General features: G+C 35.5%; 1 protein-coding gene across 1 annotated transcript in view; it reads right to left on the bottom strand.

Moving 5' to 3' along the window:
* The window catches only part of Gabrg1 (gamma-aminobutyric acid type A receptor subunit gamma1), a 70,096-nt gene extending 48,425 nt beyond the window's left edge, over positions 1-21,671 (bottom strand). The window contains exon 1 of the mRNA XM_036201172.1: positions 21,388-21,671. Within this exon, the coding sequence (XP_036057065.1) occupies positions 21,388-21,491 (104 nt within the window). The 5' untranslated portion in view covers positions 21,492-21,671. The remainder of the gene's footprint in view (positions 1-21,387) is intronic.
* Between the last annotated feature and the right edge of the window lie 466 nt (positions 21,672-22,137).

Below are 22,137 nucleotides of genomic sequence, written 5' to 3'. Positions count from 1 at the left end.
GACTCATGAATAAAATTTCGGTCTTCAGTCTGTGGAACCACAGAAATTTAGTATGATCTTTAAAGATGGGTTCCAATGATACTAAGTTGGGTAATTGGAATAGGCTTTTGAAAGGTATGGTGGGACACCATTCTCTTTGTCTTCTGATCTTCTTGCTTCCAGACTTCCAGGAGGTAAGCAAGTTGTTGAGTCTTGCCTTTACCTTTCTGACATGTGGCTTTACCTACCCAACATAATGGGACCAACAACGATGGGATGAAATCTCCAAAATCATGGACTAAAATGAGATTTTCTCCACATACACTGATTGTATCAATTATTTTTCATAGTACGTAAAGCTGAATAATGCAATGTTAATATAAGTCAAAGCTTAATTTTACAGAATCATATTTCTTAGCTCATTTCCTCAGTGATTCTGATATTTTGAGCATATAATGAGTTTTTTTTTTTTCCCTTTTCAATGTCTGTTTCTTCTTCTCTATCCAGAAATACTTATCAGCCACACCACAACTATAGTGGTCAAGTAGCCTAGGTCTGTAATCCATAGATTTTTCAGACTAGTTTGTTACCACAATACTTTAACATTGTATTTTCCTATTTTATGTATAAGAAAGTATATTTGACTTTCATTCCCTATTATATCGAAACAAATGGACACGCACTTGTTACTCTTCCTTTGGACTGACTTGCCTAAAGTCTCATCAGTTTCTCTCACCAATGCCCCATCAAGTAAGCAGGCAGCCTGAATAAACTCTTAGCCCTTCCATTTTCTCTCCTTTAAATGATGATGAAATTAAAATAAATAGGATGCACTTTTTGTACAACCTCAAGAAATGTGCTTTGTAGAGTCGCAAGGTCATTGCCAGGCCACAGTGCCATGCTTCTGCCACATTATCTGTGTTCTATTTCATTGTAGACTGGGAACGGCCCTGAGGAATTAGTTAATTTGACCCATGAAATATCGGTAGTTCTGAGATTCTGACACTTGCACTGTTCAGTAAAGACAATGAAATACAGCTTTAATGGTGGGAAAATTTTAAATGAAGATGAAGGCTTTCCACTACACTTCAGAGAATGCAGTAATTATTACAAATGATAAACTACTATACATATGCAGTTACTAGAATTTCACAAGAGTATTTTATTTCTTGAATTGTTTTTAAGTATTTAGTACATTCTCCTCATAGAACCCTGTGGTGATACTTTGTTTATAATCTAGGAAATAAAGCTTGCCTGAAGATCAGATGACAGAGCTAGCCACAGAGTTAACCATAGAGGTCAAGCAGTGGTGGCATGCACTTTTAATCCTAGCATTCAGGAAGCAGAGGCAGAGATTCATCTGGATTTCTGTGAGCTCAAGGTAGCACTGGGCCACATGAGATTAATCTAGTCTAAAAAAGAAACAGAGCCAGGCAGTGGTGTCACACCTCCTTAATTCCAGCACTTGGGATCACACACCTTTAATCCCAGCACTAGGAAAGTTGAAGCAGGAAGTGATATGGCTAGGCAGAGAAAGGAATATAAGGCTGGAAGAGACAGGAATTCACACTTTCTGCCTTAAGAGCTGGTTCGTTAAGAGGTAGTGGCTATGGCTTGCTCTGCTTCTCTGATTTTTCAGCTTTCACCCTGATATCTGGCTCCACATTTTATATTATAAGACCAATTAGGATTTGTGCAACAGAACTCTATATTATTTCCTTCAATGTTCCTCATTTTTTTCTCTAAAGTAAATAAGCACATATTTAGAGAAACTAAGACACCAAAAGCACTGAAATTCCTGGACTCCAGGCTGGTGAGCCATCTTCGAATATTATTATAACAATTTATACTGACTGTGGCAGTTAATAAGCTATTTTTGACTTCCTTTCATCTCTCAATCCCTCCTGTATAGAAGGAACTATTGGAGGATATGGAAGAGCCACTGAATATATAAGCACCCAACCTTCTATTGAAACATGATTGTAGTCAAATTTCTCAATAAACTAAAGTATTTCCACTCTAGTTTGTATGGTAATAACATTTTGATAAAGAAACACACACACACATACATTCACAGTGAGCTATATTTCTGTTCCCCAGGCATCACAGAAAACCGACCCGGGTAACATTACAGAGCTATCTTTCCTGAAGTTTTCTCATCACAGAAAGTAATTTCATTAGTGATAATTTCTTCTCATCTTCCTTCAAGCTATCCAAACCAGTTTCAGAACATTTGTAAAGTAGTTTATTATCATATTTGTTCTATTTGGATAATTAAAAATACCAGTTTTGACACAATTGTTACACTATATTGGATATGTAAATGTTGCAAACAGATAAGAAATTAGAGTAAAAGTGACAGATTTTGGACACCTATTCATTTATAAGAACTAAATATTCATTACTAATTTTTCTTTACTAATACTAAAAGTGTTTCTGGATTTATTGTCAAAGATGTCTATAAGTAACTTAAATTCATGCACTTGTAACCTCAATGAGTCTTTCTGTTTGATTTTGTAATTTTTGTAATTGTATACTATAATGACTGATGGTTTCATTGTTATTATCAGGAGTTGTACATAGCAAATACCAATGGGTTTAAAGGACTGTGCCTACAAAGTATTTTGTGGTAATTTCTTCCACATATTATGTCATCTAATCTGCATCAATTTTGGGGAAAACACATTTATTTATATAATCTCCATTTCATAAATAAGAATGGACTTTTTTACACTACATCACTGGTTAAATAATAGAAATAGAATTTTTTCTTTTCTAAAGATTCATATAAGCTGAAAACATGTTCCTTATGAAGTTTTCTTGAATCATCTTATTTATCTTTACTGCATAATCCAGATGGTGGGATATGGGTTTGTTACTTTGGAGGAGTACAACATATATGATATGTAATTAGGAATCTTGTTGGATTGATTAAGTCTAAAAGGCTCCCTCACTCATCCTTTGGCTCCCAAAGATAAAATAATAACCTCAAGGGATCACACTTCTGAAAGTGTGACTATCAGTGATTTATGTAAAAAAAAAAATCTATATAAAAAAAGTCTTTCTAAGGTATTTGGTCTTCAACACAGAATTTCATTCATTTCTGGAGAAATTACCATGCATTTAAACTGTGTGAAGTTCTGGAAATGCAAAAACAAATAATGTGTCATTCCTGATCTAGTGAAGATTCTCTAGAGCAGGGCAAATCTGAGATTGAGGAACGTCAAGCACAAAAGTGTTTCTTGAATTAAGAAAGAGCATACATTTTAAATAACGTGAGTATGTTTTAGTAAATAGTAAAATATGCACATAATAGATTGTACATATTTAATCAATTAATGTTTATAGATAATCTGAAAAGAAAAACCTCAGAACTTAGCAAAGCAGTTGAGAGCTCAAGTACTTGTCTAGCATACATAAGTCTGGGATTCAATCTCCAGGGTTGCTGTGAATAATGCTTTTGTCCATTGTGAAAATGTGTTGTTCTCCTTGTTAATAAAAAGCTGATATCCAAAGCTAGGCAGGATTTGTGGATCAAAGAGAATGCTAGGAAGAGGGCAGAGTCTGAGAAGTTTTGAGAGATGAACTTGCCATGTTAAAAGAAGGTACTGCCATGTGGCAGAGGGTAGATAAGAAATAAGGAATAGTTTAAAATATAAGAGTTAGCTAGTAACAAGCCTGAGCAATTGTCCCATCATATATAATTAATATTAAATTTCCATGTCAGTTATTTGGGATCAGGTGGGTGGGAAAGAGAAGTCACCTACATAGGATTACTTACCAAGTCTATAAAATATGATATTATGATCACATTATCATATGAAAAATAAGAGTAAGCAATCTCTATCACCATTAATGTGTAAAATGATTCTACATGTTTGGTGAGGAAACAGACAACATGTATACTTAATATTCTACACAGTGAGACTATAGAAGCTTTTTTATTTAGTAGTATTATACAGTTTTTCAGTGTATAATCTGTAATATTTATGCAATAGAAAGGAGCTAATAGAGTAGACATCACAGCCTGAAAATGAACTGCTGCTTCATCTGTAACAAAAACTGCTCTGAATTGAATTTGCAATCATAAGAGCATAAATAATTAGATGGAGCCTCTTATGGGGAGAGGCAGAATTTTAGTCTGTCAACAAAATTGTCATGATAGCCCAGACATTTTCTGCTAGCTCACTTGCTAGGGAAAATTGCTCTTCAGCCCATCCAGCTGCTGGTACCTGGGAGCAGCCCTGAGATTATAGAGAGTCCTGCTATCAGCAGCAGCTTTCAGGCAACAATGGAACATGAGGGAGCACTAGTGATCCACAGTAGTGGTCCTCTAAGGTGTCCTGGTAACTAGGCTTTCTTAGAGGAGCGATGTAGTCTTTTTTTTTTTTTTTTTTTTTTGAGACAGGGTTTTTCTGTATAGCTTTGCACCTTTCCTGGAAGTCACTTGGTAGCCCAGGCTGGCCTCGAACTCACAGATTCGCCTGGCTCTGCCTCCTGAGTGTGCCCCCACCACCCGGAGAGCGATGTGTTCATGAGACATTTAGTCTCAACTTCACCTTCCTTCTCCAGTCTCACAGGTATCAAGCACAAAGCTTCTCCCTTCTAATGGCCCCTCCTCTAATTAGCTTTCCCATACCTTTCAAATATCTCAAACAGTTTTCTCTCGTTTTTGGCATCTGTATTGCACTCTGAAGCTTCTGCTTCCACAGTTCTTTATAACTAGTCACTCAAGAAAGTTTTGTTATTGTTGTTGTTGTTTGTCGAGACAGGGTTTCTCTGTGTAGTTTTGGTGCCTTTCCTGGTTCTCGCTCTGTAGACCAGGCTGGCCTTGAAGTCAGAGTCATGTGTATCATGTCTTCATGAGCTCTTGCTGTAATGCACTACACAAAGTTCTCAGATGAAAAGTCTTTGATGCTATATTACTTAGTTTTTTCCCACATAAGTAATTAATTAATTAGTCTCAAAGTGTTGAACCTGGTATTTAACAGATAATTTAAGTAAGGACAAGTGAACCTCACCATACAGCCAGGAAAAGGGCCATGTTTATCACTATGGTAACATATATGTGCCTAAAACAAATCAAGTAACTACTACAGACCAATTTTCATGCATAAGATGAATATTCTTAAGTTTTCTCAGGTTGGGACTATTGTAGACCTGTTTCCCTGGAATAATTTCAAACACCTCCCTCTCACTTGCAGAATGACCTAGTTTAGATGATGAATTATAGAGTAACTCTATAGATAGTTCACATAAAAAGGGCAATGTGTTCTGATTCTGACACACGAGGGAACTTCTCCCATTAATCTACAAGGAAACCGGGTGTAATCCAGATCAGTTTAATGAATTGCCTAAGGAATTTTCTTAAACTCTGAAAGCCTATTGATCTGCCTACTTCCCATGGTTTGAAAAAAATGTTGTAATTTCAAATGAGATCCACTGACAGGACCATAAATTTCACATAGGTATTCCTAATATATTTTCTGGAGAAAGACAGGCTCATTACTACCTATATTGCATTGAGTATATACAGAAGAAAATCTCTGAGTAATATATATATTATACATTTTCCAACTGTTACTCACAGTTCAACACTTTGAGACTAATTAACTAATTACTACATCATCACAAGAAAAATTCCTCCTCCTCCTCCTATTATTAAAATATCAAATTTGGTAATTTACATTTTTCATTACTATTATTTTTTGAGATTATACTAACTTGGCTTTCCAGAAATAAGAAAGAATAATAGACATTAAATGATGCAAGATAAATATACTTGGACAAATGACCTGAATTGTCACCATTAAACATTTTCAAAGGAAACAGTATACTTAGATATTGTGACTACAAGTTTTGATCCAATTTAAAAATCATTCTGTACATTTAATTAGATTAATTTTTGAATCTTAAATACTGTTAATATTAATAAAAAACTAACTAGAATATTTGATATAGTCATTAGTGTTGGTTTCCTGAGCTGAGAAAGGAGTTGTGATTAAATACCCTTTCAAGGAAAGGTGAGTATCAAAATATAGGGTTTTTTCCCATATTTTACTATTTTTATAAAACCTTCAGTAAATCAATTCAAGTTGAGACTTCTTAATTTAATTTAAATGATAATTAAATATAAGATACAAATAATTTCTCCAAAGGCGATAGATTGTCAGCTCACAGAGTTGGGGATAATTAGTGGGTAAAATGTTTGTTATGCAAGTGTGAGGGCCTGATTTCAAATAAAGACAGGCAGAGTTGTATAAATGTATAAGCCCAACAATCATATGTGAGATAGAAGAATGAGATTGTTAACTCATCTTTTAGGAATTTTAGAACTCTTTTAGAAGTTATAACACCATAGATACTGATACAATTGTCAACTACGTATGAACTCAACAATTGAAGGGGTAAAACCATTTGATTTACTCTCTCTTTATTGCTGGGATGTTATAGCAAATTTAATAATGTTATAGCTATTGCATTTTACTGTATACATGTTTATCACTAGATGACACACACATATATATTGATAGATATTATCACATAATTCATTTTGTAAATATAATGAATATGTAATACAACATAATTCCCTTGAAAGCTAGGAAAATAGGTTACTGATAATAATACACAAGTAAAGTAGAATAATGCTAAATATATGGCACCTATTTATTTGGACAAATTTGTTAGACAACTGACCTTGTGTAAATCATAGTCTATCTTCAAATTTAATGCTACTTTAACAAATGATGATATATTATTTACAGTAACTATTGGGTATTAATTATGAGCTTAGCATCTTTCTGAGTGTTGACCATATAAGGGTAAATAAAATAATACCAGAGGAAATCTCATAGAAGGTAGAAGGTTTAAAGTCTGTATTAGTATTAATCTTTTAATGAAATTGTGAAGCTTAAATAAGTCATTAAAATTTTTGATTCATAGTGTTCTTATATTTTATAGTTTATATATTTGAAAATCTTTCGACACTGGACAAACATTGCATTCTGAAAGGGTAAAGTAGTATGGTACTCTGTGTTTCTCAGAAATCAATCAGAAGTCATTACGTGGGATAGAGTTTCCCAAGAACCACTGTTGATTAGCAAGGAGACTTCTCAAACGTGAACTATACAATAAGCAAAGGTGCTGCACACATCTGGGGATCTAGAAAGTGGTCCCTTCTGCAGTCAGGGGTAAACTCTCCATGAAGACTCAAATAGACGTACTGGCAGAAGATGTGGGTCCTTTTTGATACTGACTTGCATAAATCAAATGAAATGAAAGTCAATTCAGCTAGGCTATACAGACCTCCAGACATCTATAGTTAACTAGTGCTGGGAGTAAAGTGTGTGCCACCACTCCTGGCTCTGTTCCCAGTGTTGCCTTGAACTCACAGAGATCCGAATGAATCTCTGCCTTCTGAATGCTAGGATTAAAGGTGTGTGCTACCACTGCCTTACCTCTCTGTTTAATATAGCAGCTGGCTTTTTCCTCTGGTCCTCGGATAAGCTTTATTGGGGTGCACAAATAAAATAACACCACAGCTTAATCTTTGTGGGTTTTTTAATTTTAATTAATTTTTTCATTTTACATAACAACCCCAGTTCCCCTTCCCTCCCCTTCTCTTGCCCCCCTCAACTTCCTCACATCCCCCCCATCCACTCTCAGAGGGAGTAAGGCCTCCCTTGGGTAGTTAACAAAATCTGGCACACCAAGATGAAGCAGGGCCTAGCCCCTCCCCACTGCATCAAGGCTAAGGAAGATAGCCTACCATAGGGAATGGACTCCAAAAGCCAGTTCATGTACTTGGAACAAGTCCTGGTCCCACTACCCCACAAACAGATCAAGCCACACAACTGTCACCCACATTCAGAGGGCCCAGTTTGGTCCCATGCAGGTTCCTCAGCTGTGTGAGTTCTTAAGAACTTGGATACTGTTGATTCAGAGGGCCTTGTTTCCTCGGTGTCCTCAGTCCCTTTGGCTCTTACACTTTCTTGACCTCTTCTGCAAGTTTCTCTGAGCCCTGATGGGCGGGATTTGATGGAGACCTCTGTTTAAAGACTAAGTGTTCCAAGGTCTCTCACTTTCTACATAATGTCTGACTATGGGTCTCTGTACTTATTCGTATCTGCTGCAGGAGGAATCTTCTCTGATGATGGCCGAGCAAAGCCATCAAGAGAGTATAGTAGAATGTTATCTGGAGTCATTTTATTACACCTTTTATTTTTTCAATATTTGGTTTCACCCCAGGTCTCTGAATTACCTAGTCTTGGTTCTTGATCACCCAAGTGTTAAATAAGTTAGCATTGTCATAATTCATATAAGCAATATATCTGGATTTGATCAATATCACAACATTCCTCCCAGATACATACACTGCCAGTTTTGGGAAAGTATATATAAGTGAATCTGTATGTAATTGTTAAAATTAAACAGATCCTGCAAAAGATGAAATTTAAACAAGGAATTGGCCAGATTTTTTCCCCCTAACATTCTATAGCAGCTTGTTGTCACTTGCCAAATGGCTAATGCTTTCTTTCATTTATTACATAAAATATATTTGGATATATCATACTTTTTCCCCTACCCGAAGTCCTTCCAAATCCTCCTTTTCCAAGCTCACCCAACTTCATTCTTGCTCACTCTCTCTCCCTCAAAAAACACAACAAAAACCAAAAGAACAAAAATACTAAATATGACAATATGCATGCACACACACACAAGACACAGAAACATATATACATATACATACAGATCATACAGTCCAGTTTGTGTTGGTGAATAGTTCAACCTGAGGCCAGTCCTGGAGTGTGTTAATATACCCAAAGGAACACACTCAAGAAAACTGATTTTTCTCCTCGAGGAATCTGTCAATTGCAATAGCTTCTTTGTTGGAGTGGAACTTTGTGCTGACTTTTCTCTTCTCCATGCTGGGATTTTTGTCTGACTTGACTGTCTTGTGCATGTTACAGACCTTGTGAATTTGTATGCACATCAAACTTGTTGGCTCTTACAATGAATGCATCTCCTCTTCTACATAGATCATGTGCATATAATTGGCTTGTTTCATTTGTTTGAATGCAGTTTTGTTTTAGGATGAGAATAATTATATAGTTCAAAACACATTGACATACAAAATTAAGAAAAAAAAGATATGTGATCCTTCTTATATTTATTGGTAGGAAAGAAGCAAAAAAGACATGACTCCAAAAACATAGGAGAAACAAAACAATGGATTTCCTAGCACATTCTGAGCATTCATTGAACATGTAAATATTTCTCAAAAGTAGTGTTGGAAATGCTCCTTATTCCATTGTCAATTAGAAATATTTAAGCAAGATTTTTATGTAGTCAAAGATGATAAGTCTGGAATAAATAATTATTCAGAATCGTTTACTATTGTGGAAACATTTAGATAGAAAAATGACATGAGTTCATATTTTCTAATATATATATATATATATATATATATATATATTTTCTTAAGCTAATTTTAACAGATTTAGTTCTACTTTGCTCAGATGAACTAATCTGGGCACAGTCAAAATTTTATGCTCAACAGTTATTAGGTGTCTACAGTTTTCTTGTAGATGGTCTTACTCAAAAAAAGAAATTATAGAGTCAGAGTAAATAAAAAAAATTAAGGTACTATTTTTCAATCTTGCCACAATTTGTCAGGGTAATCTTATTTATGACAGTGAATCTCTGAGGAGCGGCTGTGGAATCTGGCTTTGTAACTACAGGCCAACATTTTTCAGTCCATATTTTCTTACTGCTGTGCAGGTATACATTCAGCAATTAGTATAGCTACATGTGGATCAGTTCTTCCCCGTAGGATCTTAGAAGTTGTTTAAAATGAAATGAATTCTTGTCTTTAAGACAATCTTAAAATATAAACTCTCTTCCGGTTTCTGCATTCTTAAACACAACCCTGACTGTTGGGGTTTGCTTCTCTTGTTTTCTGATGTAACCTCATTATCTACGATATTATGTGGCACAAAATAGGCTCTCAAGTATTATTTGCTCCATGACTGAATAAATGTTTTATGTGCCCTACATAATGTCTCCCCTATAGCATATTTTTTATAATTAAATAAAGTTTATGAAAGATGGGAAGAACTTACTTCTAGTAAGATTCACACTTCTAGTTTTAGGACAGAATTTACCAGGAAGTCCCAAATTTTGAAGAAATTTTCTTCGATATCTCTATTTCAACCCTTGTATCTGTGTACTTAATGATCAACACAACACCACTGCTGTAAAAATACAGGGCACAGAATATATATATATATATTCTCCATTTTCAGAGTCCTGGATCCTAGTGTAATGGTTGTCTATGTCACTTGGAACTACTGCTGTGATGAGATACCATGACCTAGACAGTTTGTGAAAGAGTTCATTTTGGCTTACAGTTCCTGAAGGATGAGAGTCTACCATTGCAGAAGGCATTGCAGAAATATCAGCCATGAAAAGAGGAACAGGAAGCAGAGAGCTCAAAACCTCAAATATAAGTAGGAAGCAGGGAGATTGGACTAGAAATAGTTCCAGCTTTTAATCTCAATGTGTGCTCCATTGAGTTACTACATATAACAAGGACATACCTCCTAAATCTCCCCAGGGGTACCAAGTGCAGATAATGTTCAAAATTGGAGTCTATGGGGACATGTCTTATTCAAACCACCATCCTATGCATGCACTAAATTCTCAAATAATAAAAAATATTAAAAGTAAATTTCTAAAAATTCTTAGCAAAACCACAATAAGACAGTGAATCAGATTCAAGGATATGGACATTTAGTGAATGAAAAAAATGACTAGTTCATTTGGAAATAAAATAATGAATATCTAGCAAATTGTATTCAAATTGTGATTACATTATAATAAATAAAATCAGATTCATAAAAGAAAATTTTAGATACAGCTAATTCCAAAAAGAAGTAAACTGCTAACTATTAAAGAAAATATAGAAAAGACAATAGGAAAAAAAATTAAAATTTAATGAGAGAAAAATTAGAAGAGATACATGACAACATTCATTTTAGACAACACTAGAGACAAGAAAGTAATATATAACAAAATAGGTGTATGGGATTCAGAAGGGTGAAAGGCAGTTCAAAAGTGCAGTTATATTAACATTCATTTGTAGTAATCAGTAGTACATTAAAAAATCCACAAGGATGACATTAGCTAAGACTCTTAGCAATAATGGACAGGGTGCCAGAACTTACCTTCTGTTATAATCAGATTAGTGACTACCCTAATTGTCATCATATAACCTATATCGAATCACTGATGGAAGCAGATGCAGTGATCCACAACCAAGCACTGGGCTGAGTTCCTAGAATTCAGTTGAATAGAGGGAGGAGGGATCACAGGAGCAAGTGAGGTCAAGGTCATGATGGGGAAAACCACAGAGACAACAGACCCAAGTTGGTGAGAGCTCTGGCCTGTCAGCTGGGGAACATTCAGTGGATTAAACGAGGCCTTCTGAATGTGGGTGACAGCTGTGTGACTATATCTGTTTGGGGAGCCCCTGGCAGTGGGACCAGGACTTATCCTGGGTACATGAAATGGCTTTTTGGAAGACATTCCCTAGGGTGGGATACCTTTCTCAGCCTTGACACAGGGGGCAGGGGCTTGGTCCTGCCTCAACTAAGTATGCCAGAGTTTGTTGACTCCCCAAGGGAGGCCTTACCCCCTGTGAGGAATCGATGGGGGGTAGGATAGGGTGAGGTGGGGGGGGGGCTAGAGATGGAGAGGGAATCTGGATTGGTATATAAAATGAAAAAAAAGTTTTTTAAAAAATAAATTTTAAAAAAGAAGACAAAAAATTAACAAAGCTTTCAAGCATCAGACTGGCAAACTATTAAATGGTTCATTGCTAATGAGAAGATGGATGAATGGCATTTTACAACCATTAGTAGAATGTGCGAAGTAATTTGGAAATATTGATTAACATATTGAACTAAAGTTCATGTTTATTATTTGTATATGCACATATATACACAGCAATCATATTAAATAAACTGAAAGTCTACTAAAGAGTATCTTAATAAACCAAAGTTCATCTGTAATATAAAATACTAAACCATTAAAAAGGAGAATATTAAATGCATTGATCTATAAATATGTCATATTTCATACTGTATGTTTAATTGCTGTTGTTTATCTTCGATTATTTTATAGTTCTTGTTTGGAAATCTCACACACTTAGATGTATTTTGGTGATAATTGCATATACTACCTCACTCCTGTTTCCCATAGTGCCCATTCCATATCCTTCCCAGTTTCATGTCCTCTGTTTACATTTTGTTTTTATTTTTAACAACCTTTAAGTCCTATTAGTGCTGTTCTTTTGCACATGGATATGGTCTGTCCAATGGGACTGGAGCTTCCTACCAGCAGCCAGGGAGGGTGAATCTCCCTCTCCTAGCATCTGTCAGCTGCCCATGGCTTCTCCTATAGGGGTGAGGTCATTGTTGTTTTCAAAAAGGTTTTGGACAATTCTTAAAATTTTGCAACATAGTTTATTTAATCAGATTAGAGCTATAATATTGAAAATTTTTTCACTAACGAGAAAGAGACAGAATAATAGCAGATAAAATACTTTTCTTAATATTTTAGATACTAATTTTGAAATCTATATTTTCTTATTGATCCATACTGTAGTAACAAAAATTGCTAGTAAAACACATATCTTACCAACATTTTGATTTCTGTCTGTGTTTTATTTTTTTTTTCTAGGTTAACTTTGTCCTTTAAATGAGAGATTATTTTTAACTCTGTATATGTGGAAGTGGGAATTTACACACAATCACAGTTGCCTCTGGAGGACAGAACAGGATAATGTATACACTGGATTAGAGATGGAGTTACAGTTGCCAGCCACCCAATGCGAATTCTAGGAATTGAACTTTGGTCTTCTGAAAACTCTCCGCCTGCCTAACTGCTCGGCTACTTCCTAAGCCACTAAAAGTGACTTTAGAAAACAAACCAATTAAGTGTCTTATGAAAAGACTTCCAGGATATGGTGAATACCCAAAGATTATAAATGTCTTTTGTAAATACTTTCATGTAAGTATTATGTTGTTTTTTGAGGAGGAGAAAACTAGTATAATCTTCAGTACAGCATATTTTTTAAATAGCAACTATGTGTAAATTATATTAAAATGAACAGCCAAGTCACCATTTCATTTATATCCATGGAGCCTGACAGGACATAAATTAGATTGTTATGTGAAATTCACATTTTCTAAATCTTTGATGCCTTATACATCAGATAAAAGCTTTAAGTCTGCAAGAATTGTGTAAAGTAGAGGCATCATGTTGATTCTTATTCAATTATAGAACACTTTGAAATATCTCAAAAGTGAAAGAATGGAGCATGAGTACATCCAAATAAGAGGCCCATACCGTTTTCTTGTCCTGGATCTAAAATAAGAGTACAAAATTCATTAGCATAAGCTCCACTTAGAACACTCCCTTCCAAAGGCAAGGGATACAAATGAGTGTAACAGCAACAAAGCAATCATTCTTTCTCATCAATGCTAATTGTGACAATATGAGGCTGTTAGAAAGGAATTGCTCCTAAGCAAATCCTGGAAATGAGCATTTGTTCATAAATCACTTACAGAAATAACAAACTGCCTTATAGAATGCAGTTGTCTCACTGAGATCAGATTCAATCTAGTCAATATGGCTCCTATATGAAAAATGTACTCCTTATTGAAGACACTGAATTACATGTCTTAGATGAGTGTTCTAGTGAGTACATGCATCTAGGATGACTAAGGAGCAGATGCATCCATGCTTTAAACAATTCACATATTCCACAACCATAAGAGATCAACTCAGAAATCCACACAGTGATGAATTAGTGGCCAGAAACCTTCATTTTAACAGGTTTAAAGCTTTTTCTGAAACTTGATCACACCAATAGTAAAATGTAAATATTAAACATAACTTATTTTAAGCATTGGTTTTTCTAATCTACCCAAACAGCTACAAGTTAGAATACAGGATTTCAAGTATGTTTCCATGACCCTGTAGCTTGGTATAGTCTCTCAACATTTTTATTCACCTGTTAAAACATAAGGAGAAATGTCAAATCGCATAATACATTGTGTCTGAGAGAAAATGGTTCCTATAATTCAGAACTTCATTGTTATAGGAAATTAAGGAACCTTTACAGAAATGCTACTGCTGCTTAATGCTACACGAGATGATCAAAATAAGGTTTCCCCAAGCTACCAAATGTTCTAGTATCACACCTCACACACAAGCTATCATTCTATACACTGGCCTGAATTCACAGCTCAAAGAATATTGTCTTTGCTTGGATTTGCATTGACAGCAGAGTATTTACCATTAACACTTCACCTCATTGAACATATGGGAGACAATTTATAGAATGTTAGTGCATTTGCTTGTTTATATTAACAAATCACTAATACACAGAGCAAGAGAACTCGGGCTCAATAGTAATACTACATCATATCGCCATGTATACAGCATATGTGTCATATCTGTGTCCTTTTTATGCCTTACTAACACAAGGGGCCAAAGATTTTTCTTGCTTACCACTTTAGCATCAGGTTCCAAAATGCCGGTTAACCCATAGTGAGTACTGAGTAAATAGTTGTTGGATGAATAATGGGTAAGAAGTATTCATTGACTGGATTAATAGCTAAGGCTATTTGTTAAAGCATTAGAATTCAATTGGCCGAACTATTTTAGTACTGAGAAAATTAGATACTGCTTAAAAATAGATAAAACCCATAAATCTCATCAGCCTCCCACTGAGTACAGGAACACTCTAACAAGCTTCTGCTTGAAGAGGTCTGGTGATGAGCCATCCTTTATCTTTTTGTAGAGAAACTGGCTTCCTGTGACTTTCGTTATTGGTCATAGTATGTGGTATACCCATACTAATAAGTTCCACCTTGATTTTTCTATAAAACCTTGAAAAGTAAGTAACCATTCCTTAAAACAAATTATATCTAAACTGTAAGTTCTTGCTTTTAGTTCTTTTCTCTGTGGTTGATTTTTTTAATGATCGAGTACTCCAGGTTGTCAAGTGTTTTCCCTAAACAATGAATCTAGCATTGCATAAGACAGTCAGTGAACCATGTGATAGGTACATACAAGATTTTCTGTTTACTGTGCCTGCATCAATGAACCCACAACTGCACTGCAATAGGTTTCCATTCCTTTTTCTGCTGTTCTGCCTTTCCTACTTCTCTTCCCTTCTCTCCTTTTCTCCATCACATAGCACTTCCATTGTTTCTTCCTTCCCTCCAGAATCACGTTCAATGATTTGATTTACAATGCATCTGTGATGGGAAATGTTTGGTATTAACAATGTAGGTTCTATGGCAGGTGGTGGTGGTGCACACCTTTATTCCCAGCACTTGGGAGGCAGAGCCAAGTGGAGCTCTATGAGTTCAAGGCCAGCCTGGTGTACAGAGCAAGATCCAGGACAGGTATCAAAGCTACACAGAGATCTCCTGTCTCTAAAAATCAAGAAAAAAGAAAAGAAAGAAAGAAACATACAAACAAACAAAAAACAAAACAAGAATGCATGTTCTGGTCAGAGAACACACATAAATTTCTATCTTGAATTCAGCACTTAATGAAAGACAACCCTTAATATGTTCTAAAAGTATCTGTGTCTTTCTATTTCCTTTTTTAAAATGAGGCAAATAGCATTATCCAAAGTTTAGTCTCTTTCATGTTTGATTTTTTTTATCATAAGTTTATGGCTAGGCTTTTCATAAATAGAGGTCATAAACCCTACAACATATATGCATATCACATTGAATTTATTTAGTGTTGCTCTTATGTACAGTGGATGAGCAGTCAGATTAGAAAAGCTAATGGAAATCTTTCCTGGAGAAAACTAATTTTCACTGACTTAACTTCTTGCACAAAATACCAATAACATTACACTAAGATCAACAATTAATATATAAGACCTCATGAAACTGAAAATCTTCTATAATGTGAAGGACCCCATCAAAGGGAAAAAACAGCAGCCTACAGAATGGTGAAAAATTCACAATTCCACATTTGACAGAGGGGTTAATATCCAAAATATATAAGAAATCAAGAAACTAGAAACAGCAAAGCAAATAGTCCAATTTAAAAATGTGGTACAGATCTAAACAGAAGATTCTCAACAGAGGAATCTCAAATGACTGAGAAACACTTAAAGAAATGTTCAACATCCTTAGCAATCAGAGAAATGCAAATCAAAACTACTCTGAGATTCCATCTTACACCTTTCAGAATGGCTAAGATCAAAACCATAAGTGATAACTCATGCTGGCGAGGAAGTAGAGCAAGGGGAACACTCCTCCATTGCTGATGGAAGTGCAAACTTATACAGGTACTTTGGAAATCAATATGGCAGTTTCTCAGAAAATTGGGAATCAATCTATCTCAAGTCCCAGCTATTCCCAAAGGATTCTCTGTTGTACCAAAAGAACACTTGCACAACATGTTCATAGCAGCTTTATTTATAACAACCAGTGCCTGGAAACAACCTAGCTATCCCTCAACTGAAGCAAGGTTAACACAACTGTGACACATTTATACAATGGAATATTAGTTGGTTGTTAAAATATATATAGTATCATGAAATTTGCAGGCAGATGGGTGGAACTAGAAAAATTATCCTGAGTGAAGTAATCCAGACCCAGAAAGACAAACATTATGGACTTATAATGCTACTTATTATGGGGTTATACTGTTCACCGCAGTAGCCACAGACTATCTAACAAAACCCCCAATATCAGTCATGAGATACTGCTTGTTGAGTTGTTGGTCAAGTGTGTCAAATAGACTCTCAGAACAATAAAGGGTATTACTATTGCTCTTGGCTGCCTCCCAGAATTCAAAGGTAAGACCCTATTGCTCAAGAAAACACTCAGTTCAATCACAGGACTTGGAGCAACCAAGCTGAGAGTGTTGTGAAAGCTTCTTTGAGTGCTAGCTCCTGTATTATCAGAAAATGCTGTTAACCTGCCAAGAGATAAAAACAGTTGCTATTCATATCCATCATAAAGCCAGTTAACCACAGCAATTACCAACTTATGAGAAAACACCAATGGAATAATAATGAAATATTTAATTGGATGGTAACCAACAGCTGTCTAATGATACTTAAGGCCTACTCAATAGGAGGGAATTAATGACTGATTTCACAACCTAGCAAACTACCCATTACTAGAGACATCATAAACCCTAGAGAAGCATTTCCTACCACCTTTTCCCTAAACCGATATAATTGTTAACTGTGTTTTCAACACTTGTTCTTATACTCACAGATATGAGTAGCTCTAGCCTCTCATCAAAAAGCTTCCTTTTCCAACAAATACAGATAATTGCAGAGATATATAACTGGTCCAAATGCAGAGACCATGGAGTACCCATCCCCAATTAACTCATCTACATTGCAACCATACACTTAAGGCTAAGAGAAAACTGAAGAAGAGGAGGTGGAATGATTGTACATGCCAGCCATTCAGTGGTGGTGCATGCCTTTAATCCCAGCACTTGGGAGACAGAGGCAGGTGGATCTCTGTGAGTTTGAGGCCAGCCTGGGCTACAGAGTGAGTTCCAGGACAGGCTCTAAAGCTACATAGAGAAACCCTATCTCGGAATGCTCCCCCCCCCCAAAAAAAAAAAGACTGTACATGCCAAAGGATCATGACACCTTGTACTAGACAGGGAAGCAGCACCCATGAAATTTCAACAATGTACTTGCCTAAACAAAACTTAAATAATAAAATCCATTTAATATCCCAACATAGGTGGTGAAATTTTACAAGGTCTAACCCTAAGTGAAGAACTATAAGAAAGATATTTTTCTTTAATTCCCCACATATAGAACCAAACAAAGAAACATGCTCCATTCGGGTAAAGCTTGTGTTTACCTTATTTGCTAGAGTAAACCTGCCATATTTAACTGTTTATACCCAATTGGTACTCAATAAATATGTTTGAATAAGTAAATGGATGATCTCATCAAAACCTAATTGATGCTTAATAATATCTAATGATTCAATGTTCAATTCTACTGTATTTGAAACCACTTTAATGAAGATAATCAATATTAGAATGATGATGAGTCTATAGAATGTTTCTTACTATGTTCCTCTTCTCAAATTATAATATGATAGGTCCTCTTCCCAAATAGTTTCAATGTTCTTGAAGTAACTTGGGGAAATGAGTTCTCCGTGCTCCAAAAAATTTTCCTGAAATGACTCAGGAAAAAGTCACAGTTGAAAGTAAAATTGCAATTGGATGATGAAGACCAGAATTCTTCTTTGATACCGCCCAAGTAAAATTGTTCACCTGAAATCTTTCATTTAACTTGTTCCCACTCATTCTCTCTCATCTAGGAAGTCACTTGCCACTTATGGCCTTCATTTTCCCAGGACCCCAACAACCCTTATTCAGTTTTCTATCATACCTTGCCTCTATTTCCTTGGGGCTCTACTTTCATTCTTATATGCCTAAACTAATTTAATCACATGTATATAGATACAAACTATCCATGAAACTTGAATGCAGTATGAAGCATTTCCTTTATTGCTCACTCAACTAGTATTTCAGTGTATGCAATGGAAAGCAACTGGACTGTATTCTGTGTTTGGATAATCTAAAAGATTCTCTGTTGGGGACTTTCATCAATTGTGATGACGATAAAAATCTCAGAACCAGTTTATCTCTGGGTCCTGCGATAAATAAGATGAATAAGTAATCATGTTGCATTTACATTGGCTTTGTACTACAAAAATAAACTTAAAAGCTTGAAACATAAGGAAAAACACCCAAAACTTATTTATGAAATGACCTGAAATAATGCATTTTAATAGTAAGTGCTTTTGGATACATTAATGTGGACAATTGAATGTTACAATCATGCTTTCTTTTAATCAATGGAAAAAATTAAATGTTATATTTCTTTGGCTTTATAAACATGTAACTTCTCAGACAAAGGTTATTGTGGGTTACTTTTTAGAACAGCTAAACTCTCAAGACACTTTTCCAACTCTTTCTAAACTTTATTACACTTTCATTTGTTTTAAGATTACAAAAAGTGAAATCAAGCTGATGAAATATAAACCACAGACCCTCCTGGAAGATGAAGCACAGGATCCGTGACCAGAGCTTTTAGATATAACAGGAGGATCGGTTTTCATAATTCAGCAATGTGGAAAGTCAATACACTGTCTCCCTCCACTCTTCATGAAAACTAATGAGGAAACAAGATCTCCCCATTGATTTTATATTAAAAGTAATAGAATCCAACTTAGTAAATCTCCAAATAGATGACACTGAATGTGTATTTTAGAAACCAGTCTGACATTGAAATTCCTTCAGACAATTTGTTCTGAAGAGAAACCTCAGATGGACAAGAGGGAAAAGAGTAATATTTATGATCATACATAGTTCATAAGTATTGATGGCAATATTCTCCAAATCTATATTGAAAGAATATAAAATTCATCACAAATTTGTTGCTTTATGAAATAAAATCATAAAAGCTCATAATCAAAGCACTCAGACCATAGTACAGTAGCAATATTTAGATTTGTTTCAGTATGTATTTGTTCATCTGACAAAGAAATCCTGTTTATCTATATAATAGAGATAAAATAAATTACTTGTAAATTTGAACCTTGTAACTAATTTTCTTACATACGGTAAAAGAAGATGGTAGTCACATTAGAATTTTCCTCTTCACTACTCAGACCTGTGAAGAGACCCATAAACCACTGCGTATTTCATTTCAAATCTCAGATGTATTGAATTTGAACATTTGAAGCAGTCAGAATGGGCTACTGCTACAATTCATTTTGCTGATGGAACTACTTTATCTGGTGAGTTTAAAGAGCTGTGGCAGGTAAGAACATGCACCCAGTGGAGGTCCTGCCCACTGCACTACAGAGCTCTTTACCCCTTATCAGCTTGATGAGAGTTTTGGAGCCAGCTACACTGAAGATAATGTAAATCTATTCCAAATGAAACATCAATTAGGATAGACAATATGCTCTTTGTGAGACAGTATCCCTACATGATTGAAATAGAAATGTGCAGCTATAAAGACAAAAAGAGCATGCTGGTTGTTACTCCAGAAAACCACTGGGACAATCTGACTTTACTTTTGCAATTGTATAAAGGTACCTATTATAATTAAATACATCTATAAAATGTGATATATTCAAGGACATAAACCATTAAAAATCATTATATAGAGTGAATCATTCATTACATTGTCTGTACATAGAGTACATTTCAAATCCTAAGGCAACAAGACAAATAACACTGTAATACCCAAATGAAATGTAAACATACCAAATATCAAAATTTATCCAGAAAGGCCCATATTAATTATGCTGTTATACAGTGGCTACATTCTGAATATTCACAGATGTTCTATCTACTGGTAATGAGAAAAAATCTATATACAAAAATTATCTTCAGAGTAATTTGCCCTTACCACAGTTCTAAGCAGTACTAAAGCATAAAATACCTTGACTTTGAATGTAAATGTATATAAAACAAGTGATACAATACATGTATAGTATATATAAAAAAAAACTTTTAAAGTATCTATGTCTTAACCAAACATGACAACTTCTTCCACACTCTGTCTTCTCCAAGTCCAAGTGTAAGTGTTTTCTTTCACTATTAGCATGACTTCAAAGTTTTTGAAATAGTTTACAGTCCAGTCTTGTTCCTGTCAGGCTGGAGAGTTGTGCTTGGTCATATCACACAAAAACGCAGCTAAGACATTCATAGGATTATGCACGTTAATGAATGGGCAACCAATTACAATGAGGATTTTCAAAGTTGATTCTAATAAAATATACAAAGCTATTTCTGATACATATATATGTATACATATACATATATGTATTTCATAGCTGATAGATATGTGGTCAAATATAACATAAGGAAGATTGACTTAATCAAGAAAGTTACCCCAAAATGAGTGAGGGGGAAAAAAAAATCACAAGATTGGCTTATACACAAGTAGCATCATATATATCATGCTATGCAACAGAAGTTTCTGAAATAACTTTAAAATGCAGAATCACTCACAAAGTTCATCAACAGCATTCACTTCCAAATGCAGTGGGAAGTCATTACTACTCCTAGTTCCCTGTGGGGAAATGGAATCTCTATTTGTTTATAATCCCATAGAACTCACAAACAAGTGAACTAAGCTCCATGCTTCAGAAATAGGCTAGTTTCATGCTGTCTCCAAGTAAACAGATAGATCAGAAAATACAATGATGGTAAACATTACACATGTTTCCGGGAGAAAGGCAAATTACTTAGAATGCTTTTGAAAAAATAAGATAAAAGCGATAGTTTCAAGTCCGTGGATTTACTCACCAGTTTCCCAAATGCAGGGTTAGTAACAGGAACATCAACCTCACTCCTCTAGTTTGACTCCACAGGAGGGACGGAGAGAAGAGGAAGGCTTTGCTAGAACCCATCAGGTCGCTTTTATGGTCTCTCCGCTGCTTAGCCGAGTCGCTAAGCCCAGAGTTTGCCTCAAGCCTCAGCAGCAGCCCAGTGAGTACAAGCGAGTGTGGAAAGACAGTACAGACACCTCCTAACCAGGTAGGATGCGATTCCCAGCTGAACTGGGCTGGGGAACCAATCAGACAGGAGTGGACGCAGGCATAAATTAGCTCAAAAAGAGTTGGACCAATCAGTGTTCCAGAAAGGCGGGGTTTCCCATACTAGAAATCAAGCCCAGTGGGGAAAAGGGCTCTGCTTTTATTTCCTTTTCTTTTCTTGCTTTCTATCTTTTCTTTCTCTTTTTCTTTTTTTAAATAAAAGAAAAATAAACCTCTTCTCCCTCCCAGCCCCTAAGAAACATTGGCGTGGCCTTGATGGTCGGGCTCCCAAGGGAAACGCTGTTTCTCCGCTGCCCACCCGTGTATGGGGGTATATCTGGTCATTACCTCTTTCCTCTCCTGAGCTAGGAATTATTTATTTTTTAAATGTCTTTAAAGAGAGAGCCCAGGGAACCGTCCCTGTGTAGACAGAACCTCATAGACTTCTTTCGGGCTTGCGAGAATCTTGTTATTTTTTATTAATTGTCGTTAATTAATTTTGATTCCGGGACAGTGTCTT

The sequence above is a fragment of the Onychomys torridus genome, chromosome 10 (genome assembly GCF_903995425.1).
Source record: "Onychomys torridus chromosome 10, mOncTor1.1, whole genome shotgun sequence".
NCBI classification, from domain to species: domain Eukaryota; kingdom Metazoa; phylum Chordata; class Mammalia; order Rodentia; family Cricetidae; genus Onychomys; species Onychomys torridus.
The sequence above is the reverse complement of the archived record's forward strand: the minus strand, read 5'-3'. Positions and strand labels throughout refer to the sequence as shown.